This window comes from Athene cunicularia (genome assembly GCF_003259725.1).
Source record: "Athene cunicularia isolate RWA chromosome 25 unlocalized genomic scaffold, athCun1 chr25_part2, whole genome shotgun sequence".
In the NCBI taxonomy this organism is placed as follows: domain Eukaryota; kingdom Metazoa; phylum Chordata; class Aves; order Strigiformes; family Strigidae; genus Athene; species Athene cunicularia.
Genome location: NW_020799135.1, coordinates 33115 through 58256, shown reverse-complemented (window position 1 = coordinate 58256; position 25142 = coordinate 33115). Strand labels below are relative to the sequence as shown.

Below are 25142 nucleotides of genomic sequence, written 5' to 3'. Positions count from 1 at the left end.
AGGGGAGATGAAGGGGGCTGGGGAAAGGAGATGAGGGGGTCCGGGGAAACTAGGGGGGGGCAGGGGGAAGAAAGGAGACGAGGCGGGGTCCAGAGGAGGTTGGGGGGGGCGATCTGAGGGAGATTGGGGGGCCCGGAGAAAGGGGCTGGGGAGTTTGGGGAGACCAGTGGGGAGGAAAGGAGATGGGGGGGATCCAGAGGAAGACGGGGATGATAAGGGTGAAGGAGACTGGAGCGGGAGGGAGGACGGGGAGCCAGAGGAGACTAGAGAGGACCAAGGGGAATGGGGTCGCGGGGTGTTTAGGGAAGATAGAAGGGAAAGCGTTGGGGGAAGTAGTCAGGGAAGATTTAGGGGTGCTGGGGAAGGAGACGGCAGAATCGAGGAAAGGCTGGGGATTAACGGCGAGAGGTGACGGGGGTGGGATCCGCGGGAGATTGGAGGGGAAGCCGGAGAGGTGAGGAATCCTGGGGAGGCTGGGGGAGATCAGGGGAAAGGGGATTGGAGGGATGTTCAGGAAAGACAGGGGAAGGAGTTGTCAGGATTTAGGGAAGATTGGGGGAAGCAGGGGAAGGGGATGGTGGAATTTAGGGAAGATTGATTTGAAGAAAATTGTGGAGAATCCAGGGGAAGTGGGTAGTGCTAAGCGAAAGGAGAACGGGGAAATTTAGGGAAGGTTAAGGGGACGGGGGTTGTGTAGCATCCAGAGGAGATGAGCAGTATGCAGTGTGGGGGGTGGTACTAGTGAAAAAGGATATGGGGGATCCAGGGGAGACGAGTCAAAACAAAGGGTGGTGGGGAAAGGAGCTGTGGGGGATCCAGGCCAGATGGGAGAAGGGTGGAGAAATGAGGAGAAGGCGGCAGGTGGGAGGGTAAGGATGGGGTCGGGGGGAAGGGGTCATGGAGCACCCGTGGAGATGGGTCAGGACATGGGCAGTGGAGGAAGGAGTTTTGTCCGATTCAGGGAGGTGGGTAGGAGATGATGGGGGCTGAGGGTGATGGAGGGTTTAGGGGTACAGTGGGATAAGGGCAAGATGAAGGGGTCTCTGGCATTGGCAGACAGGGATTGCGTGGAAAGTGCTGGAGAAGAGTGTGTGATGGGCAGGAGCTTTGAGCCACGGCACTTCTTGGCTGTATGGAGGGCAAGACTGCTTTAGTTGCAGATCTTCCCAATAAAACACTCTCGGGGACTCCACTCCCACTAACGTCTCAGCACTGTGCATTGGAAATAGTGTCAGAAGACAGGATTCAGGAAATAATGATGGCCTTGGTCAGCTCAGCCCAGCAGGGATGAGATGCCACGCTGTCAGCACTGAGGTGCCTGTCCTCTGCTCTGCTGATGACCTGTTTTGTGAGCGTGGCCCAGAAATTGTCCCTTTCTTGTCTCAGTTTCTTCATTAGTAGAGCAGATTCATAGTGGAGTTTCAGCAGTGACAGTGTGGTTTCAAAGATGAGCAAAATGCTGAAGGCAAGAGATGGGGTCCATTTTCTTTTTGTCTTGATGACTTGCTTGGTGACATTGGGCATGTCCTTTCATCTTGTGTCCTCCTCTAAAACAGGGCAAGGCTTGTCTCCCTCGGAGATCTGGCAAGATCCTCGCCCAAAAGTCCAAAGCAGTAATAGCAGGTTTGAGTGGTAGTTACTAGAATCTGCTTGTTTCCGTGATGTGCTTCGCACAAGCACGTTCCCTGCGCTTTGAAGTTCTGTTAGGTGCGTTTTTTTTTTTTCTTATTGCGAGGTCAGTGGTAAAACACAGTGGCTTGAATCACCCGAGGTGTGGGCTGCCTTGTCGTGCCTTCGCGGCCGCGGAGCTCTATATCTGCTGTCACCCTGAGATACCCCATTTGATCTTTCGGGTGGCTCCCCACGGCTGCTAGTGCAGCAGAACGCCTTGCCCGCTGCCACCTGAGGTGCGGTGCACAGGATTGGAGAAAGTGTATGTGCTCCTGCTTGCATTTTGTATGTTCTCCTGCTTGCAATAGAATGCATTTTGTTTAAACCATCTTCTTTATGATTTGTGGTCGCAGTGGACCAGGGATGTGTGTGCCACTGGGCTCACCTGATGAGTGGTACCTCGCTGTTCTTCAGTCCCCTCGATGGGGCGTGTGAATGGTCATCAAGGCAAGGAATTGATTGTGTTCTGTTTAAATTGTTAGGGCAGAATAAGGTGTGTGGTTGCTTTATAGCATTTTCACAGCAGAAAAAGAAAACCACTCTCCTGTGGAGATGGCGCTTCTTTTCGCTGGAAGTAAATACTGTGATTTTAGTGCAGGATTTATAATACCTGCAGTGGCCGCAAATTTCCTTGCTACGTAGCTGATAGCTCTCTTAGCAAGCTTTCTACCTTAACAGTCTTGTCAATTCTTCTCTATTTCAGCCCCAAGTTCAGTTAGATGAAGCGGTAACTTCCTGCCCTCTAAGCACGTTGTACTTTGTGTGATGGCTGACTGTCTCTGGAAACTTTTGGCCATCGGATTAAACGGTGCCTTTGAATTGCAGATGTTTGAATGGCACAATCCCAGCTATAAACTGTGCTCACGTGGGATCAGCTTTGTGTCTGCTTGGGAGAGCAGTGAGAGTTGAGCTCAGGTCTCTGCAGTCCTTGGCAAGTCTGTTGGCCATTGGAGTGTCCTTTTGGAGATGAGGTTGCCCATCACTGTTTGTAGGACGGTCGGTCTTTGATCTTTTCCATTTAACTCTTCCTGCATTGATAATCCCCAAGTTTCACTTCAGAATGTGGCAACTGGATTATCCTGGGTGCTGTTTTACAGTGTATGTTTTAGTGTAGGATGACTGGATTTATTTTACTTTTTTTTCCAGATTCTGGGTAACCATTAGCTCATTGGCTTTGCGTTACTATTCTTGCCTGCCAGCCTTGTTCTGGGCAGTATTATTTGTGTACTGACACATGCCAGAATACAAATGAATGGCTGCAGTACTTTTTCCCTGAGAAATGTCTTACTCCTCAGAGACTTAGAGATGTATTAAATAAAGAAATAGAGGACAAATAATCCTCCCTGCTGTCTTGCCCCATCCCAGAATGTTGATGGCACAGAAGGAAAGTGATAGATGAGTGTCTGTGTGGCTGAAGAGGACTTCACGTTGGACTATTTCCACCCTGCTTGGCATGATGTGCTGTACTTGGTTCTTTTAATAGACTGGCATCTAATTTGCCTCCTCGGTGGTTCTGATGTGCTGTCTGAAAGCAACGTTTAAGCCCAGCAGGTATAAAAATGGGTACCGGGACAAAATTTGGCCTCTTAACTGCTGACTAAAATTCAGCCCGTGGTCTCAAGGCACAAACTCTAAATTGCATTTCAACCAGTGTGTGATCTGTAGCGCCTGTGTTGATGTTTCCTAAGGTTTGTGAAGTGAGGCTGGCACCTGTACCTTCTTGTCCTCACCGTGTCCCCTTTCCTCACTGCTCCGGACACAGGATCCTTGCAGGTCATCGCTGGCTGTCACGGATTCTTCGCTACTCCTGCCTCCACCTCCTCCAGCAGCACCAGGAGCTCATGCTAAGAAGATGACATTTTAGCTGTCCATTTGCTTGCAACTTGGAAAGTGGGTTCTGGCAACTGCTTTTGGAGTAATTGCTGTCATTTCACAGGTGTCGTGCTGCACAGCATCACGATGCCTTTGTGTCACTGCTGAACTCAGGAGGATTCTTAGATGAGGTTTTGTGACCCCTTTTTTTTTTTTTTTTAATATTAAAAAAAGTAGAGTCTTGTTTGGCATGTGAGCTACTGAGAGAACCTGAACCATGTGCCCATAGAGGAATCTGAATAGGTTACGTAGCAGGAGAAGGAGTCGGTGTTGAGCCTTCGAGTACAGTTGACTTGCATGTGAGGATTTGGCTGCACGAGTTCACACCTGCACGTGTGACATCCCATCCTAAGGCCTGGCCGTGACCTTGGATGCAGGTGTCGACTGCTTGTAGTCACTGCAAAATCATTTCCCACCTTGAGGTGTTGGTAGCATGTGAGCTTGTGTCAGACACAGCAGCTGCCGATTCGGTGCCCAGCGAACGCGTTTTTCCAGCTATTTTGAAGATGTAGAGGCTGTCTATTTTGGGAATAGAGGATCATAGTTTTCCTATACTTCTCTCTGGGAATCAAATGAGTCAGCAGTTCCCCTTTCTTCTGGTCACCCTTCTGCATAGGAAACCAATCGGTTCCCTGTGAGCCACAGTTTGTTTCCTGCTGCAGCGCTCACTGCAGAGGGTCTTTGAGAGATACAGTGACAGGACATTAATCGCAGGTTGCAGTAAGGATTTGTTTATTGCCTACTGCTTTGTGGACATCTATTTTTGGGGAAACTAAACGTGGCCGGGGTGGGGGGGCTTGTTGTGTTTTTTTTTTTTTCTCTCCCCTCGGTATGCTGTGTGCTCAGAAATGCCTTTTACCTGTAAAGTGAAAAAGCATTTTACTCGCTTGCCTGACTTCCTGGTGAGGGGATTGAGCTGTTAGAGTTTGCAAAGGACCTTCAGGCCATGTGAGAAAGCTGCTTGTGAGCAGAAATGGCTGTGGTTGTCAAGGTCAGTAGCAGACTTCTGTATGTGGTTCTTCTCTATTCTTGATTTTTTTCATGATTATTTAGGAAGAAGTTGGTTAAACTCTGTGGTGTTTTGACCTTCCAAGCCATTGTGTAAAGACAGTCCTATTCCCTATGCTCCTCTTCTTCTGTCCAGTTCTGTGGTTTACTGAAAACAGATGAGATTTCCAGTTATCTTTGGATGAAAGGCTTCCCGTGACATAGCATGAGATGGCACGCTTCGAGCTCCTGAACGTTCTGATTGTTTGTTTGTTTGTTGTTTTTTTTTCCAGGGAGGTTCCTTTTGGTTTGTGAAAGGAGATTTACCTTGCTAGTAAGGGGCTGGTATAGAAACAGCCAGTTGCTTTGCAGTAGTATCTGTAGTTTTCAGGGAAGTGGTGGTGGTTTCAGCCTACCTCCTTAGCATATGGCTTTGCATGCTCTTGCTTGCAAGTGCCCTGTATTCAATCTGGCAACCATTTGTGGATGGGCACAGAAAGAAGGTTCGGTCATTGCGTTGTGCTGCGGGTGTGATGAGGGAGTTTGCATTCTGCAGGTGATGGAGGTTTAGGGGAGAGGGAGCGGGTTGGTATCCACATCAGACAGTTCTGCTTTGCAGAAATTTGCTCTGATCAGGTCTGTCTCATTCTGCATTTACAACGCATCTTGCTTGTCTTCAGCTTCTTGTTGGAACAGCTCTCCGTGTGCGGCAGGCTCAGCTGTAGGAGCGGGGAAGGTATTAGAGCAAACAAGGAACGACAGGTAGATAGACGTGAGGTTGAGGGGGAGTTTGATAGTTAATAGCTGGGGATGGCTCAGAGGATGTAGTTCTTAAAGAGGAACTTGTAGAGTCAACAGCTGGGAAAAGTTCCTTTCAGGAGTCAGTTTATTGACCTCAAATACAGGCTTAACAAAGGCAGAGGTTTAGAGATGATCTCTCTTGGTAGGAAGGGTTTAACATGGCTGGTCAATTTTGATTTATTGAACTGTCCATGAGGTATTGATGAGGGTACTTCCTGTCAGCGCTAATGCTCCTGTAAATTTTATTTCACTGCAATGTTCTGGAATTGTAGTTTGATTTGTTCACAGCTACAAACTTTTAAGTGCTTGAGATTTTACACGCGGTGTGATATTCCTCCTCCAGGAGGAGAGTCTGGGGCAGTGATTCACAGAAGTATTTATTTTTGCATGACTCAGGGGTCCGGAGGTTGCTTGGCCTGTCCTTTAGCTGGCTCTCAGGAGAAAAATCTCAAAAAATTTTCATATTTTAGGCTGGTTTTGAATATCTCTGTTACTTATCACTGAGAGATCTTTAAGGACTTTAATCACTGAATCACTGTAATGAACATCAGGAAGTTTTGGCAAATGGGAGTGACATGAGTTGCCTTCTTTTATAGACAAGTTGTTAAGGAAACAGGAGTTGGTGGAGGTTTGACTCTTACCCTATCAAAGCATTAATTGTTAGAAATAAATGGATTTTTTTTTATTCATAGAGTTTAAGATGTTGAAATTAATCTGAATACGCATAGCATGATTTAATTGCTGAGGTTAACAGTTGCTAGCGTGTCCAAAGACCTTTCTGACTTTGCTAATGTAGAAATAATTGACGTTTCTGACCAGACAGGCAGTGGCAACTGGTGATTAAACAGCTGATTTGCAGCAAAATCATTACAGTATATATAACTCTGCTTTTTTCTTCTTTCCGTAAATTTTTCAAAATAAACTGCAGAAAGGAAATCTATTAGTATGGTGTGGGGGTATAACGCAGCTTGCTAATAATGGAATTAACCAGGCTAGTGTGGTCTGTGCAGACGTTCCAGATCTCCTGAAATAATCCCAGATAACCTGCTGTTCTGAAACTCTTCTGTCTGTGTCACCCTGCAGAGCGGTGGTGGAGGCCGTTCACCGTTTGGATCTCATCCTTGGTAATAAAGCAGCGTATCAAGAGGTGTTCAAGCCAGAGAACATCAGCTTGAGAAACAAGTAAGTTGGGCAGGGCACTTGTTTTTTTTATGGTTGGCCAGGGAAAATCCATGTGAAGTGACACGTGGAGGTTTTGAATCTGCAGTTTCACGGTGTATTTGATTTGTAGAGCACCTGTTGACCTGGGATCCCTCCAGGTTTTTGAAGCAGAGGCTGGATTTCAGATCTGTGTTTGAACAGCACTTCACCGTACAGTCCATGGCTGGAGGCGTTCGTGGGTGTAGCTGTCATACAAATAAATCATCTTCATGTTGGCCAATGCCTTCCTTTGTGATGATTTTTTAAAAAAAAACTCTTGGTGAAGAAACTTCTTGTATGGGTCTTTTCTCAGGTTCGGAGGGTGCCTAGCAGGGATGATTTTTCTGACTAATTTTTTTTTAAGCTGTCAAGACAATTCTTGACATTACTGCAATTTAGGAAGTTCCTGACGGCCAGCTGAGCCAAGGTAGCTGGTTAGGTGTACGTACAGCTTTTCCCGATACTCTTGTGTGGGAGTGATACAAGCTGTACCATCACCAGATGGCCTAGCTCATCCATCGTAATGAATTCAGATCTTCCTTCTCTGTGCTTATGCAGCAGCAGCTGTATTTGAAGCTGCTGTAGCTAAATATGAATTCTCTGCTGTCGATCTCAGGCTGCGGGAGCTGTGTGTGAAGCTGATGTTCTTGCATCCAGTGGATTATGGAAGAAAAGCAGAAGAACTGCTCTGGAGAAAAGTTTACTATGAAGTTATCCAGCTCATTAAAACAAATAAAAAGGCAGGTATCTATGGATCTGGCATGAGAAAGTCTCTGGCTGTGCAATGGGTAAGACAAGGTGAAGATTTTCATTTGCTTGGAGACGTTGTGGTCTGAACCTGGGGCAGGAAGCCAGGCACTCCTGAGTTTGAACCCTGGAGCTGACATACCCCTTCTGTCTAGCTGTAGGCAGGTCAGCTGTAGTGATCTGCTGAGAGAGCTGCTATTGCAGAGGATATTCAACATAATCTGCTTAATTTTTGTCTTCCCGTCTCCCGGAGACTTAAGACCGTTGTTCTACATAGAGGTATAAGAGGCTTTGTCAGTACTGATTGTTTTTGCTAGAGTTTATCACTGGAAAATACTCACAGTTTTCACACTTGTATTTTCTAAAGCTGTGAACTCTCTCCTGTTGATCTGGTTGTCTGAGTGTGTTCAAGGCGCTCTAACCAGACACCTTGATTTTATTTATGTGTTGTGTGACAAGTGTTTCTCCTTGATGTTGACCCTTAGTAAATACCGCTAGATACCACGTTGAGCAAGAGGAGGTACAGAACTGTGCAATACCAGTTACAGCTGAGCTACCCACTGTCTTGCTTCATACTCGGTATAACTTGGGTGGCCAGCCTCAAATGTTACCAGGAACTTTATTAACATAATCTCATTTTTCTTCCCTCCAGCACATTCACAGCCGGAGCACTCTGGAGTGTGCGTACCGCACTCACTTAGTTGCTGGCATAGGATTTTACCAGCACCTTCTCCTCTACATCCAGTCTCACTATCAGCTGGAGCTGCAGTGCTGCATTGACTGGACACATGTGACGGACCCTCTCATAGGTCAGTGCTCCATGTAACCCCGGGCTGGTGGCTTCCCCTTGTACTAGTCCATCTTTGTTTCGGCATTCAAGGGATTATCTTTTTTTTTTTTTTGATTAGCCAATTATCTGTTTAGAACAGCTGCTGTCTTCTCCGTGGCATGGTTTTGGTTTATTTAATACCAAACTAGGGAAGAAAATGCTGCTAGAGAATTGTTTATTAAGTGTTTGGTGATGGTGGATTTTTATGGAAAATTGAAGAGCACTTCTGGCTGTATGGAACGTTTTTAGAAGCTTAATTAAAGCAGGCAAACAGGCCATTGGGGGAATAAGTTCTTGGAATCAACAGATTTTTGTCAGGATGTCATTCACTAGATGTGAGATACTGTTCCTCCTCTTGGTGCCCCTTTTGTCTGTGCTCCCTTCATGTACTTCCTAGTTGTGGCTTTGAAAGAGCTATTGAATCTTGGACTGAGAACATGAGGCAGCTCCTGGAATGCAGTAAGGTGTGTTTGCTGTCTCCCCTAGATGCAGGGTAGTTTTGAGGTGTCTTACCTATTAGGGGAGGAAGAATGAGAGTGTTCGTAGTCTTGAAACAGCTCAAGGCTGTGTATGCATTCATGTCCTCCGTTACCTTGTAATAGTTTGTTCAGATTCACTCCTCTGTTGTGCTCAGTGGCCTCCAGGCACCTGTTTCTGTTCAGGTGGCTCCAGGTGAGAAATGGAGCCTCTGTATGTTTTGTGAACTGTATTAGCAAGGGTTTAATTGATGTTCTTAAGGCTGATAGGGGGGAGGATGGCAGAAACTGGCATAAGAGAAGTTAGTACGTCTTTAACAATAGAATGTTTTAGTTGCTGGTATCCTATTCTTGGTTCTGGGAGATGGTTGTATCATGATTGGCTTTGAAATGTCACTTTAAAAGGCAGATGTCCCTGGCAACTGTTGCTCCGAGAAATGTATCTCAGTACTGCGGAATTAATAAATTCGCAAAATGCGCATTCCAGATGGGTTTGTACCCCGTGGTGCGTGATTGCATTTGAAAGGCTCCCCTCATTCAGGTTCCTTAAGGTGTTTCGGCTCTTTAATGAAAAGAACGCAGCAGGCGAGTATGTAACTGGGTAATAGAGATGTCACCTTGCATACTCAGAAACGATGGATGTGGAAGAGTCCTGTATGAACTACAAATGAGGTTGGAAACGACTTGATGGTTGTAAATGGGAGCAAGAGGATTCAAAGCAAAAAAGAAAGGGGAGGCCTTGTATTTGTACCATGTAACTCCTACAGGGCCTGCTAGTGAGTGGGAACCATCCCTCACTGGTCACTTCAGCCTCCAGATTTCACTTCTACTCTTTTAAACTAAGCCAAGAGGGAAGCAACTCAGACTGCAGGCTAGACTGGTCTTAAAAAAATCTTCCTTCGGGATTCCTGCTTGAGGGAATTTTCTCCTCCAGAAGGTGGAAGACCTTGGCAACAGGAAGACTGAACCATGGCGCTGGCTGCAGCAGGTGCTCTCTGGAGAGGCCGTGTGAGCGCTGTCGCTGCCTGGTCTCTGGCTGGGGAGAAGGTGCTGATGGCGAGGTGGGGGCCATGGTCTCGCCAGCAGCAGCCCCTCCCAGGAACTGAGTCACGTTTGATGGCTCAAGTTAGTTCAGATCAGCTGACTGCAACAACTCTGTTGTTTTTGACACTTTCCACTGCCTGAATTGCTTTTTTTTTTTTTGTAAATTCAGTGTAGACTACAATAGACTATTTCAGTTGGAAGGGACCTACAAGGATCATCTAATCCAAATGCCTGACCCATTCAGGGCTGACCAGAATTTGGAAGCATGTTATTAAGGGCAATGTCCAAGTGCCTCTGAAACACTTGAGCAGCTTGGAGCATCGATCACCTCTCTAGGAAGCTTGTCCTAGTGTTTGACCACCCTCTTGGTAAAGAAACGCTTCCTGATGTCCAGCCTAAACCTCCCTTGACACAGCTTTGAACCATTCCCATGCGTCCCATCGCTGGATCCCGAGGAGAAGAGCTCAGCACCTCCCTCTCTGCGTCCCCTCCTCAGGAAGCTGCAGAGTGATGAGGTCATGCCTCAGCCTCCTTTTCTCCAAACTGGACAAGCCCAAGTCCCCAGCTGCTCCTCAGAGGACGTGCTTTCCAGCCCTGGCACCAGCTGTGTGTTGTCCTCCTCTGGATGCAAAGGCAGTTTTGCCCAGAGGCAGTTCTTCCAATCCAACTGCAGCTGCCCTGTCTACAACACAGATTTGCTGTCCTGATTTTAAATTGGTTTAATTCTCTTCCTCCCTTTTTTTGGTTGGCCAGTCCTAAATCTAGATTTCAGTCTTGAGACAGAGAATTTGTTTCCATCTTTGATGTTGGGGAGCGTACGTCCATGTTGTAGGCTACTCCCAGGTGCAAGTGTGCTCAGACTTTGTTCTGGCTTCCAGGGATTTGCACCGGCTCCTATCCAAAGGTCTCATTAGCCATGCTAACAAAATCAGCCTCTCGACAGTACTTATTAGCTTGTGCTCAATGCTGTGTTAACATGATCACATGGCTTGTAGACAGGAATTGGCCTTTGTCCTCTCATCTGAGTGCAGATGGAGCCAGCTCTCTGTGGCATACCTTGTAGACAAAGTCTGAGTGACAGTCCCTTCAGTGACTCTTAGGGATGCAGTGACATGCACTGCCTCTAATCAGCAGGGAATTGAAGGGGAGAGTGGGTGAGCATTGCTGTCTACATGTATTTTCTACATTTATTTTTCACATTTTGACAACAGGAGTGAACCAGTGCTGGTCTGTAAGATGGCACAGACAGCAACCAACAGTATGGTCTGACCATGTGGTCTTTGTTTTCATCTGGTGAAGTGTTGGGTGTCTCAGGCAGAGGTGTAGGCTGCTCATGTGTGTTTCCAGCAGCCTTTATCCCATCATGTATTCGATTTCATATTTCTCATTTAGGCTGCAAGAAACCTGTGTCTGCATCGGAGAAGGAGATGGAGTGGGCACAGATGGCATGTCACAGATGTCTGGTTTATCTGGGAGATCTAGGTAAGAACAGCTTGCCTTTCAGGGCAACCTTTACTACATTAAAATGTGGTTCCTGTGCAGTGCTGAGTCCATCGTTGTTAGTCACCAGCCGTAGTTACTTACTGGTTTCCCTCAGACATGTTTCTCGACTGCTATAAGCTGAAATCCTCGTGGATAACTGAACCACTACAAACTGCAGGAGCTTTGTTTTTGAGCAAGTAGATGAGGAGTTCACTATTCAGCTGTATCCGTGGCTGTGTAAGAAGGGAAACCTTTGCTTTTATTGATGTTGTTTGGACAGTGTGAAGGAAACTCAAAGTGGGCTGACTTCTCAGTTCAGACTTGCTTTAAGGTTGCCTTACAGAGCCACTGTCATCAGCACAAGTGTGACTGAAAATCAGATTTGTTAAGCAATATTGTGAATCAATCCAGGCCGCTGCAAAGCCCCAGGTTCTTTGTCATTGTGTCTGGCTCCGTGTCATCCTTTTTAAAGCAGACGTGTCTATCCCACAGTCACGACCTGCTGAAGTGTGTGTGGTAAGCGTGTCAGCTTCTTGCTTGCTTGTGAACACGTGGGAGTGAAAGCAGTGAGAAAACACGTAACTGTGTGAAAAACAGCTATTGGAAGTGTGGCGCGGGTAAATGTGCTTGACATGCAGCAGCCTTCAAGCTCTTGAAAGCTGTTTGGCTTTATTGTTGCGTGTGAATAGGCCTAAAAATGGCATTGCAGATAAACGTCTTCTGGGGGGAGTCAGAATGATTTACCTGACTGGCGGGAGAGAAATGTGCTCACCTCTTCACAATGCTTTCACCTGAGGTTTCCAAAATGCCTACTGTCGTCTTAAAAAAAAAAAAAATTATAAATTGATCAAGTCCAGTCTAGCTGCAGCCAGGTATTTTATTAGGGCAGCTGGCTTGCTTTAGGTTTCACCCTCTGCTGTAGTAGAAATATGGTCTGAGGTAGTGGAAAATGGAGCACAACTCTGAGTTATTTCAAGGCTAAATGAATCAGCACTTAACACATGGAGCAGAAGAATTTCTTCCTTTTGCTTACATGCTGCCACAAGTGTTGAGGGATATCCCCTTTGCTTGAAGTGGCAGGGGATGTGCCGTGCAGAACAGTTAAAAGTGCTTCGAACGGGCTGGCAAACTCTCTGCATTTCCATGTTTTGCCAAGAGCAGTTCTTCTTTGAGGGAGTTGTTGACTTGGCCAGTATTTCTAGTTTTGTGGTATTTTTAATCTGTAGCGAAACACTGCTTCTCTGCAGAAGGGAAGAGAAGACACTGCCTTCTGGTTTCTGATGCACTGTGTATGGTTTTCTTTCAGCTCGCTATCAGAATGAACTGGCAGGTGTGGACACAGAGTTACTGGCTGAGCGGTTTTACTATCAAGCCCTTTCTGTTGCACCACAAATTGGTGAGTTACCGTTAATTTTAGTGTTAAAATTGTGTTGCCGCAACCTAAACCCAATAATCTGTGATAGTGTGCTGGTCGGGTTTATATCCTGCTGCTGAGCGAGGAGTGGTTTTATCCTCTGGTTAAAATTGCTTCCCTCTCGGAGAATCTCTGTTGCCGGCAAGCCAAAGAGAGGAGTTAAAACAATGACCTCTTCACCAGTGACTTCCATTTACTTGTCTGATAACCTCTGAGGAGCTCAGATTTCCGTGAGTGTGGTAAAGTGCTTTCTGGCTAAGGGAAGATCCAGCTGTCTCTTGCCAGAAGCAGAACTTTATTGGTCATCTCCCTCTTTTTACCCCTGTAAAATAATCTCAGGTGCTTCTTTCTCCTTCAGAAGTGACTACCTTATGAGAACGCATTGTAGCAAGAGTTGAGGGCCTGTCTTATCTTAAAAAGTGTGTGATTCCAGAAAAATATTTTCTCTGTGCTGTCTTTGAAGAATTCTCACTGACTTTTTTGATAGGCTGATCCCAAATACCAAAAAGTGACAAAAATTCTGTACCGCAGTGGGTTGGAACAGAACTCTTGAATGCTGATAAGATGATGTCTGTGTCAAGACGAATACAGAGTCAAGGCTGTGGCATTATTAATACAGAGGAGGAGGCATTGTTTGCTCTGCTTTCTTACAGAGATAACTGGCAGGAAGGATCTAAAAGCACTATAAAACAAAAGAAAACCCACCTTGGGTGGCCAAAGGATCAAGAATTGCCACTTTACTGCTTGTGTCTCCTGCCTTGCCTCCTGTGTGGAAATGTAGTGAGAGGGAAAGGATCTGCTTTTGAGCAAGGTTGTTGGAGAATTGTAAATTAATTCACTCGCCCCTCTCTCATGACAGGCATGCCCTTTAACCAACTGGGGACACTGGCAGGGAGCAAATACTACAATGTGGAAGCTACCTATTGCTACTTACGCTGGTGAGTGTCTGTGAGGATCTTGTCTTCCTGGACAGAGAATCAGTGGACTGCGGTTGCTGGTGCCAGATTCTTTTCTCCTTTCCTATTCGCTTGGGACTATCCAGCAGGAGAGGGCGAAGAGATGGGTTTATTTCACCCTTGAGCAGGGCTAGTAATAAGGAAGAGCCTTGGTCATTAAAATCCATGCGTAGGGCTGCACTTGAAGGGCAGTTTTTCAGCTGAGACCGTCTGCCTGTGCTAGAGCCAGGTTTGGAGGGGGGTAGAGGTGCAGAGTGAGGCGCCTCGCATGGTGAGGTGGGAGGAATTCAGTTATTTGAACGTGGCCTTAAGGCACAGATTTGGAAAGGTGTGTAAATGTCGCAGGTGGAGCTGTGGTGCAGCTTGAAGTGGGGTTTGCAGACATCAGTGGGAGTTAAGTAGCTCAACGTGTTCAGACAAAAGCACTAGGTACCTGTCTTTAGGCTTAGATGCCTGCATAACTTTTTATTGAATTAAAGCCATAAAATGTGAGCAACCTTGTGCCAAAGTAACTTTTTTTGATGTGTTGTGTTTCGGTATCTCAGTATCCAGTCTGAAGTGTCCTTTGAAGGTGCCTATGGGAACCTGAAGCGGCTGTATGACAAAGCAGCCAAAATGTATCACCAGTTGAAGAAATGTGAAACCAGGAAGCTGTCTCCAAGCAAGAAACGGTAAGAGGGAAAAGAAAAGGAGAGGGGCACAGGCTGAGGGTTTGCAGTGCCCCCAGTGTCATCCTCTGGGCTGAGAGGAGTGGTTTTCTGGGAAGGGGGAACTGGTAGATGGCCAGTTGGAAACAGTGACCCCAGAATTTTGAGAGCTGCAGTCTAGACCCCATTCTTCATCTCTTGGGTCATAATTTCAGGAGAAAAGTGAAATGCTGGCTAGGTGTAGAATTTGAGGTGAGAGATTTGCTCGCTCTCCCCTGGAGCTTGTGACTATTCATGAGGATTGAGGCGTATTGGTGAAAGTTAGAAGTGTGCGAGACATCTTTTTTTCTCCAGTTTCATTAGCATGTAGTTTTCAGTTGTGACCTGATGTACCTATTAATAGAGCTCTTTTAGTCTAGCCTATCTCTGTGACGGGGTACCTGCTTTACAGTGTTTTCTTCTCAATCTTTTTAGAGGCAAAGACATTAAGAGGTTGCTGGTGAGCTTTATGTACCTGCAGAGTCTTTTGCAGCCAAAGAGCAGGTAAGGTTGCAGCAGATTATATCTTCTATTGATAACTCGCAGTAGCAGGCATTCAGAATTGGAAGAGACTGTTCCCTGTAGGATAATAGTGCCTGTGCTGAGGGTTTCTGCCAAAAGGTCCGTGACTTCGGTCTTCTAACCTTGCAGGGAGAGTGGAGAAGATTGTCTTCCAAGGGAGGCTGAAATACCAAAGGGTTAAATACTTTGTGACTCTGGCTAAATCAAGCCAGTAGCTGAGTGAATGTTGAACTCCTGAGCCTCATAACTCGTCTGTGTGCTGTACAACTGCCTTTGGTGGGTTTTTGCCTTGTTCAGTCATCAAATGCTTTTTCCTGGCAAGCCCTGGATTTAGACTGATACGACAGCAAAGAGTCACTGTCTGTACCTGTGCAGGGCTGTTCGTGGCGTTTGGAAATCTGTAACCAAATACCTTGTTCAAAGAAACAAATAGCATAACCTGTTCATGTTAGAATAAATGGAAAGCTTTGTACAGCTGTCTGATTTTTTAATTTTTTTTTTCTCTTGGATGTTCCCTGTCTCTGCTGGGAGGTTTTCAGGTGATTGTAAATTAACCTCTTACTGCTTGAAATAGAGCACGTGTTAAAGGGCTTATACACAGAACTACAGGTAAACTCCTCATGGAATAGTTTAGGTTGGAAGGGACCTTCTAGAGGTCCAGTCCTCCCCCAGAGTAGGGTCCACTGTGAAGGTGGCTTCAAATGTGAAGTTGGATGAGGTTGCTCAGAGCCTTATCCAGCTGAGTTTTGAGTAGATCCAAGGACAGTCACCCCGCACCTCTCTGGTCCCCCTTCCAGCACATGTAGTCTCATTTTCCTTTTCTGCAGCTTGTACCCCTTGCTTCCCTTCCTTTTGCTGTGCACCGCTGAGAAGAGGCTTACTCAGGTCCTCTATAACCACCTGTTGGGCATCTGAAAACAGAAGGTTATACCCTCTGGGCTTTCTCTCTTTCAGGCTGAACAAACTCAATTCTCTTTGCCTCTTCTCATACATCATGTTCTTTGTTCCCCTTAACAGTCCTCTGCTGGACTAAGTCCACTTTGTCAGTGTTTTGTTTTAGTGTTGTATGGGGTTTTTTTGTTTAATTTTTTTTCTTTTTTGGTATTGGGGGTCCCAAGACTGGGCTCAGTACTCCAGATGCCATCTCATGAGTGCCGAAGAGAGGGGGATAATCATTTTCCTCAATCTGCTGGCTGTGCCCTTGCTAATGCAGCCCAACACGGAATTAGCTTTCAGATATTGACTTACAGCAGAGTGGAACTTTAAGGCTTATTTAATATCTGCTTAACACATATCTAGCACCTAAGAAAATGGGAAATTCCTTCAATTTCCCAAGCACGTTGCCCCCTGAAATGGATTTTCTGGACGTTTTACAGATGTATTTATTTTGTAACTAGGAGACTCCCATAGCCCATTATACTGTGGGTGCTTCTTTTGAAGTAGCTAATGGCTACAGAGAATTTTGGAATATTCTTACAGGGCTATAAGTTAGATCCATGTAAGGAAGAAAAGTTGAGTCCCCAGATTGTGTGCTGCCATGCTCCACTGAGCAGTGGATCCAAAACGTTTGCTGCTTTTAGCATTGGGGTGTCCTGTGTATCTCAGTGGCTCCTGCCTGAGCTCCCAGGGAAAACATCATATTTTTTGGACACCCATCTCTTTGCAGAGAGGTGCTCTAGTTATTGTTTGTCTTTAGTTTGGCAGCTGTGGAGAGGAAAACATAATCTGATTCATCTTGCTTGCTTCCCATAGCTGTTGTTGCCTTCAGTATATTCCCTGGTGCTTCATCCTGTCGAGTGCTAAAGGAAGACCTAACTGCCAGTTTTGGTTTGGTTTCCATGCAGACATTGCCAGGAGCTTGAGTCTTGAATAATAATTCTTGTTTATTTTTCCCTCTCGCTAAGCTCTCTGGATTCTGAGCTGACATCTCTCTGCCAGTCTGTGCTGGAAGATTTCAACCTGTGCTTGTTCTACTTGCCTTCTCCTCCTAATCTGAGCTCAACTAGTGAAGATGAAGAAGAGTATGAGAGTGGCTACTCCTTCCTGCCTGATCTCCTGATCTTTCGCATGGTGATCATCTGCCTTATGAGCGTTCACAGCCTCAAGAGAGCAGGTAACTGGTGCTTTATTCAGCTATTCAGAAAGGTAGTGATTAACGTTCAGCAGTCCAGTTAGGCTGAAGATGTCTTAACTGGCATTCATGTTTTGGACTAGTAGTCAGTCTCCTCCACCTCATTGCTCTGTCTTGTTGCAGGTTCAAAGCAGTACAGTGCAGCCATCGCTTTCACACTGGCCCTCTTCTCTCACCTGATAAATCACGTCAATATTCGCCTGCAGGCAGAGCTAGAAGAAGGGGAAAATCCAGTCCCAGCCTTTCAGAGTGATGGCACAGGTAAGAGCAGACACAGTATAAGCTGGGTCTCCTCAGTTGCCTACCTATAGGGCTGGCTTTTACTTTTATTGCCTAAATCTCCTGGGCGTGGGTTTCATAGTGTAGTGCCAGAGTGGTGTTAAAGGCATCTTGATCTTTGCCTGCTGGGCTGAAATCCTCAAAGATGGGTGATCTGCTGAGAGAATTTCTGCTTTGATGCTCTCTGTGAGTATCAGAATTATCACAGGATTAAAATGTCACTTTTCTTGTTGTAAGGAGTTACCTTTCTCTGTCTCTTGGCGGCTCATTCATCATCTGTTTACCCCAATCTGTGCTCCTTATTTTCTGTCTCTGTTTGCTGTTATTTACTGGACTCTTTTCTCCTCCGCTGAGGAGATGATCTCAGGTGAAACACCTGGGCAGAGCGGTGTCTGGGGGAGGCAGGGCCTGCTCAGCATACCTCATCTCCGCTCAGACAAAACCAGATCTTTAGTTTCTGGGGGATCCTGTTGAGCTAAAACTGCTGAATCTTTCCTCTACAAGCAGTCAATTTGTAATATTTCACAGCACACAAGACTGGAGTTTTCCTGGTCAAAAGCAAGAATGAATGACTCCTCCCCTGCATGGGTTTTGAAGCTGTTTAAAGCTGCTGGAAACTCTGTGAGCATATTGGTTAAGGAAGATACTAGGTCAGCTCTAGTAGATTAGGTCTAGTTACAGGCTGGAGTGGCTGGTTTGAGCAAGCTGACTGGCACATGCCCTTGCCCTGCTTGGTGGGTCACTTGGCTCTCAGGCTCTAGAAAGCTGAGGGAAAGATCTGAGATTCAACTGTGTATTTTACGCTGGACTAGCGGTGTTCAGCACTGAGGCTGCCTGGTATTGGGGCAGCACGTTTTGAGCAGGAGGAGTCCAGGCTTCCCGAGTCTTTCTGGGCACCTTTTAGAAAGCGAGTCGTTCTTCTGGGGTGGCCATTACTTGTTCTCTGGTTAGCGACACTTGATAGAAGCAGTGGCTGAAATTTGCAGTAGTGGTGCCCCAGGCTTAGGGCTGGCACACAGCTTGTGTGACACATTGGGATTTTCTTAACTTGTGGTCTTGTTTCAAATGCCTGCAGATGACCAGGAACCACGAGAGCCGTTGAACTCGATTGAGAAGGAAGCTGAAGCTGACTTGGCCAATCATCAGCCCAGCGAGGAACAGCGGAAGAACGACTGCAAGAAAAGCAAGAAATACTCTCGCCTCTCCTGTCTGCGCCGCCGCCGTCACCCGCAGAAGGTGGATGAGAGTGACCTGAGCGAGGGCTTTGACTCTGACTCCAGTCAGGGCTCCATAAAGGGCAGCGATGGCTCAGAAAGTGGCTCAGAGAAGAGCGACGAGGAAGCAGAAGCTGCTTTTGATGTGGAGACGGACTCTGACATGAACAGCCAAGAATCTCGGTCCGACTTGGAGGATATGGAGGATGAGCCAGGTGAGGAGGGAAGCGGCCGAGGCAAAAGCGGGCCCAAAGAGGCCTTAAAAAACTGTGTAGATGGCAGTGGCCTGGGGGACTCCAAGAGCCCAAGCATCTCTAAAACTGAGGCTCCGGATCCAGCGGTGAATGGGCCAGCTTCCCTGAGCACTAATGACGCAAGCATAGCCAGTAATCTCCAGGCCATGTCCACCCAGCTCTTTCAGACGAAACGCTGCTTTCGCTTGGCTCCTACTTTCAGCAACATCCTTCTGAAACCGAACAGCGAATCGACCATCTTGAAGGATGGAATAGAAAGCAAGCCGTGTGTCAACGGAGATCTGGAGAAGCCCAGCTTGGCAGAGCAAGGTAAGGATCAGCGACCTCGTTCAAAACCTTCATTGTTGCAGTTCTGCGTAGAAAACTGCAAGCTGTAGCAGTCTGTTTGTTAAAATTCACATTTTCCCATGGTGCAAGTTTTCCTTTGGCCAGGTTTGGAGGAGCAGGTTGCCCAAGTATTGGGCAGGTCTTGGGTGTTTCCTGAAGGAGGAGGTTTACTGCCTGATATTCAGGAATATGTGCACTGAGCAAAGGAAACACCTGCAGCCTGCCAGGGTTATCTGTTGCTCTGCTCAACAGGGTGGGTGCCGAGCAGCTCTGATAACACAGAGGATAATTCCAGCAGGTATTAAAAATTCAGATTATCTTCCTTTTTCCCATGTGAAATGTTTGTAATCAGACACTAGTGCTTCTGGTGATGGAGAGTGCAGGTGGAGTCCAGGAGGTTCTCCATGAGGCGTTAGATTGTCAGCTGTGCAAAGCTCTTGTAGGAGCTTGTGTGTAAGATGTGACCTGGGTGCACGTGAGAGGAGTCGGGGGCCTCTCTGTGACCCTCTGAACGCTGCCTCACCGAGTGCTCAGGACTGAACCAAACTGCAGATGCACAGCAGGTGGAGCTGCAATGTTACTATTACCATGCGACTTACACAACTGAGTAATGTTCTGGGAAAAAAACAGCTTGAAAGGGAGATCTCATGCACTACAGGGAGTTGTTTGTATTTCAGATAAAACCACATGGGCCTGTTTGGTCTTGTTTGTCATTCCTCCCAGCTTCCCTGGAGCAAGGAAACATTTTTGCATCATGCTGCCAAATTCAGTGGGCCTGCAGCACTGGCAAGATTCAGGCTTTGCCTGGGCCAGGATTTGAAGGGGGAGTATTAGATCATGTTAATGTTTACTGGCTCCCGGCACTGCTTCCTAGCCACTTGAAAGAGATGGGGGTGAAGGAAGAAACAAATGATTTTTGGTCTGTTTAACGTTTTCCTTCAATGGGTTACACAGATGTTGCAGCTCCAGGAACCTATTTGAATAGTGTGGCCATGATACCTTTATAAATGTAAAGAATGAGAGGTTGAGTGAGCCAGGTTGAATGAATTAACTCATGTGCTTTTTAGCTTTGAGCTCTCCTTGCCTCAGCTGTGCTGTTTCAAAACTCAAGCTATTTAATGGTCTTAACAATCTATCAGGGATAGTTTGGGAATAAATTACTTCCTCCCTTTTTTTATTCTGAGGGTTTATTGAATGATAATTGCTGTGCTAATAGGCAGAAATGACTCTGCAATTAAAATAAGGGGCTGTAGCAAAACGCGTTGTTGATTGCCAGATTGCTGCTACCTTGACCTCAGGTCATTCACGTAGCCAGGATGCAATTTCACTGGCAGTGGCTCTGAGATCCTTGGGTCTGTAGAATAATTACAAGACTGCAAAGCATATTCAGTATTTTAAAAAAATCACCTGGGCCCTGGCTCATAAAATAGCCCTGCAGTTGCCTTCTCTTGCGTAGCCCAGAGATCGGTGCGCGTTGACATAACCAGGGATCGCTGGCTCTGTTCTCTGCAGTAAATGAAACGGTCCTTGTGCCAGCACATGCTGCTTCCCCTGCTCTGTTAGTGAGTGTCTCGGAGGCTGCTGCTCACAAGGAGATTTTTAGCAAATCTGCTCCCAGTGAAGAAGAAAATGCAACGGTGATATGCTCTTATCAGCAGCACAGGGGACAGGGAGCTGATTTTATGAGGATGTGTGGAGGCACCCAGAAGTTCAGCTCGTACCAACCCAGTGCTCTTCTCGTACCAGTAGCGCTTGGCTCCTCAAGGGGTTTTATCCCTGCTATCCTGCTTTACCCTTTGTTTCCCAGATGATGTGTCTGACTCTGAGGAAAGCATTTCAAGTAGCAAATCCTGCAGGAATGAGCGATCCCTTCAGGAGAAACTAGAGATCGTCACCAACGAAGGGCTGCTGCTCACTGTCAAGGTGTTCCTGGACTGGCTGAGGACAAACACGGACCTCATCATCATGTGTGCTCAGGTGGGAACTGCTCCGTGTCCAGCTCCCCTGGCAGGGACACTGAGGGTATACTGAAGCTGCTGTCCCAGTCCTGGACAGAAGGTGACTGTACAAACCCCACCAGCTGAATAAAAGATAATCTTGACCTAAGAAGTGTAGTGAAGTTTACTCTTCATAAAGCATTCTCAGGTCTGTGAAAGATGCTGGAAAGCAAAGTGGCCTGGTTATTGCTTACATCTGTCTTGACATTTTCTGTGGCCTCTTGTGTTTTGTTTCTGCAGAGCTCTCAGAGCCTGTGGAACAGGCTGTCTGTGCTCCTGAACCTTCTGCCTTCTGCTGCAGACCTGCAGGAATCAGGTACTGGAGAAGGAAGTGACAGTGTAATGTTTCAGTAAGCTTAGTCGTCAGTGATTTCATGGTGTGTGATAGATCCCGGGGTGAGAGATTTGCCAGTAGCACTTTACTTATAAGCACAGTGGGAAGCAACATCACGTGTGTGTTTTTGTGTTTAAACATCGTTCTAGTTATATACTGTCCCGTAGACTTCAGCTCTATTAATGTGTTATATATAGCTGACAATACACTGAAACACTCCTGTGTGCATAAGTCTCTGTGTGGCCAACGTGATTGGAATTAACTCTCAAGACCATAAGTAAGGGTGTGATTTTTGTCATGGCAATTGTGGAAACTATTTTGAAGCTCCAAATGCTCATAATGTGGCCTGTACCTCAGCCCAAAGATCCCCATGGTTCATGAGAAGCATAGTTTAAACAGGGATGTTTGTCTGTTGGAAGGAATGGGAAAGCTAATCCCCCAAACTACAGTTTTTTGAAGTGATGTGCCTCAGCAGGCTGTTTGGGACAGTTACTCTTTATATCGTGGGTGGCCTTTTTGTTCCTCCAACACATGCTCAGAATACACGTGTAATTTAAAGCCCTCGCCCTTGATTGTTACAGATTTTGTGCCTTAAAGCCGTTCTCCTCTTGTTTAAGTCACCATATATTGCTGTGCTTCCCCTCCATCCTCTCCAGGGCTGGCCCTGTGTAATGAAGTCAAGGACATCCTGAGCGGCGCTGAGCTGCCAGACCTCAAAGCCAACTTGCTGCTCCCAGAAGATGTGGCCCTGCGGAATCTTCCCCCTCTGAAAAATGCACACAAGAGGTTTAACTTTGAGCAGGACCGGCCCATTTTCTCAGCTGTTGAGGAGGTGAGTCAGGGCAAATCCCGAATCTTGGCACAAGCTTTATTTCCCTTTGTGGGGGTACAGCCTGTCTTGGCTGTGCAGATGATGTAGTTTGTTCTTGCCAAAAAACTGAGGATGGGTTCGTGTTATTGGTGGTTGCTGTAGTCATCTGTCTATCCAAAAATCAGCGTTCAGAAAATTGCTTTCCCTTCCCTGCCAGAGTCATTAGGAAAGGAAGCAGAGTCACATGTTGACAGCTTTGCTTCTGACCTCCCTGCCTGGGCAGAAGAGTTGTTATCTCTGCCTTGCCCAGAGTGAAGGGAGTTTGGTTGGAGCTGCGGGATACTTCCTGTGATCCTGCTCTAGTAAATGCAAAAGTGGGTGAAATCTCACTTCACGTGCCACACCGTGCCCTCGTAGAACACTTCTGTCTGTTTTCTCCACTCTTGTCTGTTTTCCCAAGCACAAAAGGCCAAGGTGATTGTTTCTGGGTAGCGGAGGTGTGCAGAAAAAGGTTCTTCTCTTCCCTTGCCTTGCTAGACCAATCTCTTCCTTTGGAGCAGGGAATACATTAACATTTTCTGCCTCGATTTGAGGGCACCGCTCTGACATGCGACGTGGGACCCACGTTTGTTAAATCACAGCAGTGAGTTGAGCTCTCGAATGTCACCTCAAGCTGCTGGGGCAGCTGGAGCAAAGTGCAGCCATTTCACATCCCACATGAGCTCACCATTTGCTGCTGTTACACAGCAGCCCAGCCGAGAGTGGTGCCTGCCCCCAGATCAGATATAGATTGTTTTATCCGATTCCTTTTCCCAGCACTGAGGGCTTGAGCGGAGATTGGTGGGGGAAAGCCTGTTGATGTTTTCTGCAGTTTTCTCAAGTTGGGGAAGCCCAGACTGTAAGCACTTTCAAGCTTTCTGTCCAGCTGTAGGCTCTCCTGCAGTCTCTGTCTTCAGAAGCACACTTTCACCAGAAATGTTTCCTCTGGATTTTTTTTTTTTTTAATAGCAGTTTCTGCCTTTTCCAAAAGTGTGAGCTACAGGGTCGGAGCTGGCTCAGGCTGCAACCCCCATGGGGAGACATGGCTGGTGATTGCCTGTCTGCTTCTTTGCAGTCTGTTGTTCGGATTTGCTGCATTCGGAGCTTTGGCCACTTCATTACCCACTTGCAAGGCAGCATCCTGCAGTTCAACTCGGAGCTTGGGATCTTCATCAGCATAGCACAGTCGGAGCAAGACAATTTGCTGCACCAGGCACAAGCCCAGTTTCACATGGTGAGTTGGCAGAGGTGGTCTGATTCTCTGTACTTGGCACAATTTCCTGTAGATTACTATTAGATTGTAACTATAATCACAGATCTTTAGTGGGAGGTAAAAGTTTTGTTCCATAAAACTACTTGGGTGTCCCCTTTTCACCCTGTTTCTGGAAGCATGTGCTAGTGTCAGCTTGTGTGTTTCCTGCTAACTGATATGGAAGTTTGTTTTTGTAACTAGGCTGCAGAAGAAGCTCGTCGGAACAGGCTAATGAGAGATATGGCTCAGCTTCGACTGCAGGTAGGAGATGCAGGTTCCAGCCTGAAAACTGGCAGGGCAGTGGCTGAAATGTTTAAAACTAGGAATCAGAGAATACCAGCTTGGAAGGGATCTCGAGGATCATCTGGTCCAACCTTTCTGGCAAAAGCACAGCCTAAACAAGATGGCCCAGCACCCTGTCCAGCTGAGTCTGGGAAGGGAGAGCTCTCTGCTTCCATCCCACGCAGAGGCAGTAAGTCTGTTCTGCAAAGATGGATTCATAGAGTATCTTGAGTTGGAAGACACCCATAAGGATCATCGAGTCCAAGTCCCTGCTCCTCGTAGGGCTACCTAAGACTAAACCGTGCACCTAAAATTGTCATCCAGATGCTCCTTGAACTCTCAGGTTTGGTGCTCTGACCACTTCCCTGGGGAGCCTGTTCCACTGACCGGCCACCCTCTCAGTGAAGAATCTTTTCCTAATATCCACCCTGAACTTCCCCTGCTGCAGCTTTGTTCCCTTTCCTTGTGTCCTACCACTGGTCACCGGAGAGATCAGCACCTCCTGCTCCACTGCCCCCCTTGAGGAAGTTGTAGACTGTGATGCAGTCACCCCTCAGCATGATGAGGTCTCCCCTCAGGTTTCTCTTCAAGTTGAACAAGCTGAGTGACTTCAGCTGCTCCTCCAAAGTCTTGCCCTCTAGACCTTTCACCCTCTTGTTTGCCCTCCTCTGGGAACACTGTAGTAGTTTGATATCCTTATATTGAGGTGCCCAAAACCACACACAGCACTCGAGGTTGGACCACACCAGTGCGGTGCAGAGTGAGACAATCGCCTCCCTCTGACCCCCTGGCTGCATCCAGCTCTTCTACGTGTGCTGGGAGGTTTTAAGGGCCTGATGGAGCTTTGCAGGGTGAGTCTTGCACTGTTAGATCGTTTGTTTTAGTGTAAATACAAAGCGAGTGTCTCTGTGTGTTTTTTCAGCTGGAGGTTTCTCAGCTGGAGGGAAGTCTCCAGCAGCCCAAAGCGCAGTCAGCCATGTCTCCGTACCTCGTCCCGGACACCCAGGCCCTCTGCCAGCACCTGGCTGTTGTCAAGCAGCTGGCAACCAGCGGGAGGTTCATAATCATCATCCCCCGAACAGGTACAGGGACTCCACAGCAAAAACTGAGCCTTCCTTCCCCTCATTCCAGAATCCCAGAATCATCCAGGTTGAAAAAGCCCCTGAAGCTCCTCCAGCCCAACCATGACCCTCCCCCTGACCCTTCCCAACTCCCCCAGATCCCTCAGCGCTGGCTCAGCCCGACTCTTCAACCCCTCCAGGGATCCCGGGGACTCCCCCCTGCCCTGGGCAGCCCATTCCAACGCCCAACAGCCCCTTCTGCACAGAAATCCTTCCTCAGAGCCAGCCTGACCCTGCCCTGGGCAGCTTGAGGCCATTCCCTCGGGGCCTGGCGCTGGGGCCTTGGCTCCAGAGACTCATCCCCCCTCTCTGCCCCCTCCTGGCAGGGAGTTGCCGAGGGCCAGGAGGTCTCCCCTCAGCCTCCTCTTCTCCAGACTGAACCCCCCCAGTTCCCCCAGCCGCTCCCCAGCAGAC

At 47.2% G+C, this 25142-nt stretch overlaps 1 protein-coding gene across 1 annotated transcript; it reads left to right on the top strand.

Annotated features, from left to right (window-relative positions):
• Positions 1-6415: 6415 nt before the first annotated feature.
• Positions 6416-24761, top strand: LOC113488754 (protein SMG5-like). The gene is made up of 18 exons (XM_026864061.1): positions 6416-6513; positions 7148-7271; positions 7931-8087; positions 11020-11109; positions 12416-12505; positions 13383-13461; positions 14025-14150; positions 14601-14669; positions 16592-16800; positions 16942-17079; positions 18173-18874; positions 20700-20869; positions 21130-21205; positions 21880-22055; positions 23149-23307; positions 23527-23586; positions 24530-24689; positions 24739-24761. Exons 2-18 carry the CDS (start codon positions 7173-7175, stop codon positions 24759-24761), a joined length of 2583 nt encoding a protein of 860 aa, XP_026719862.1. The 5' UTR covers positions 6416-6513; positions 7148-7172.
• Positions 24762-25142: the final 381 nt, after the last annotated feature.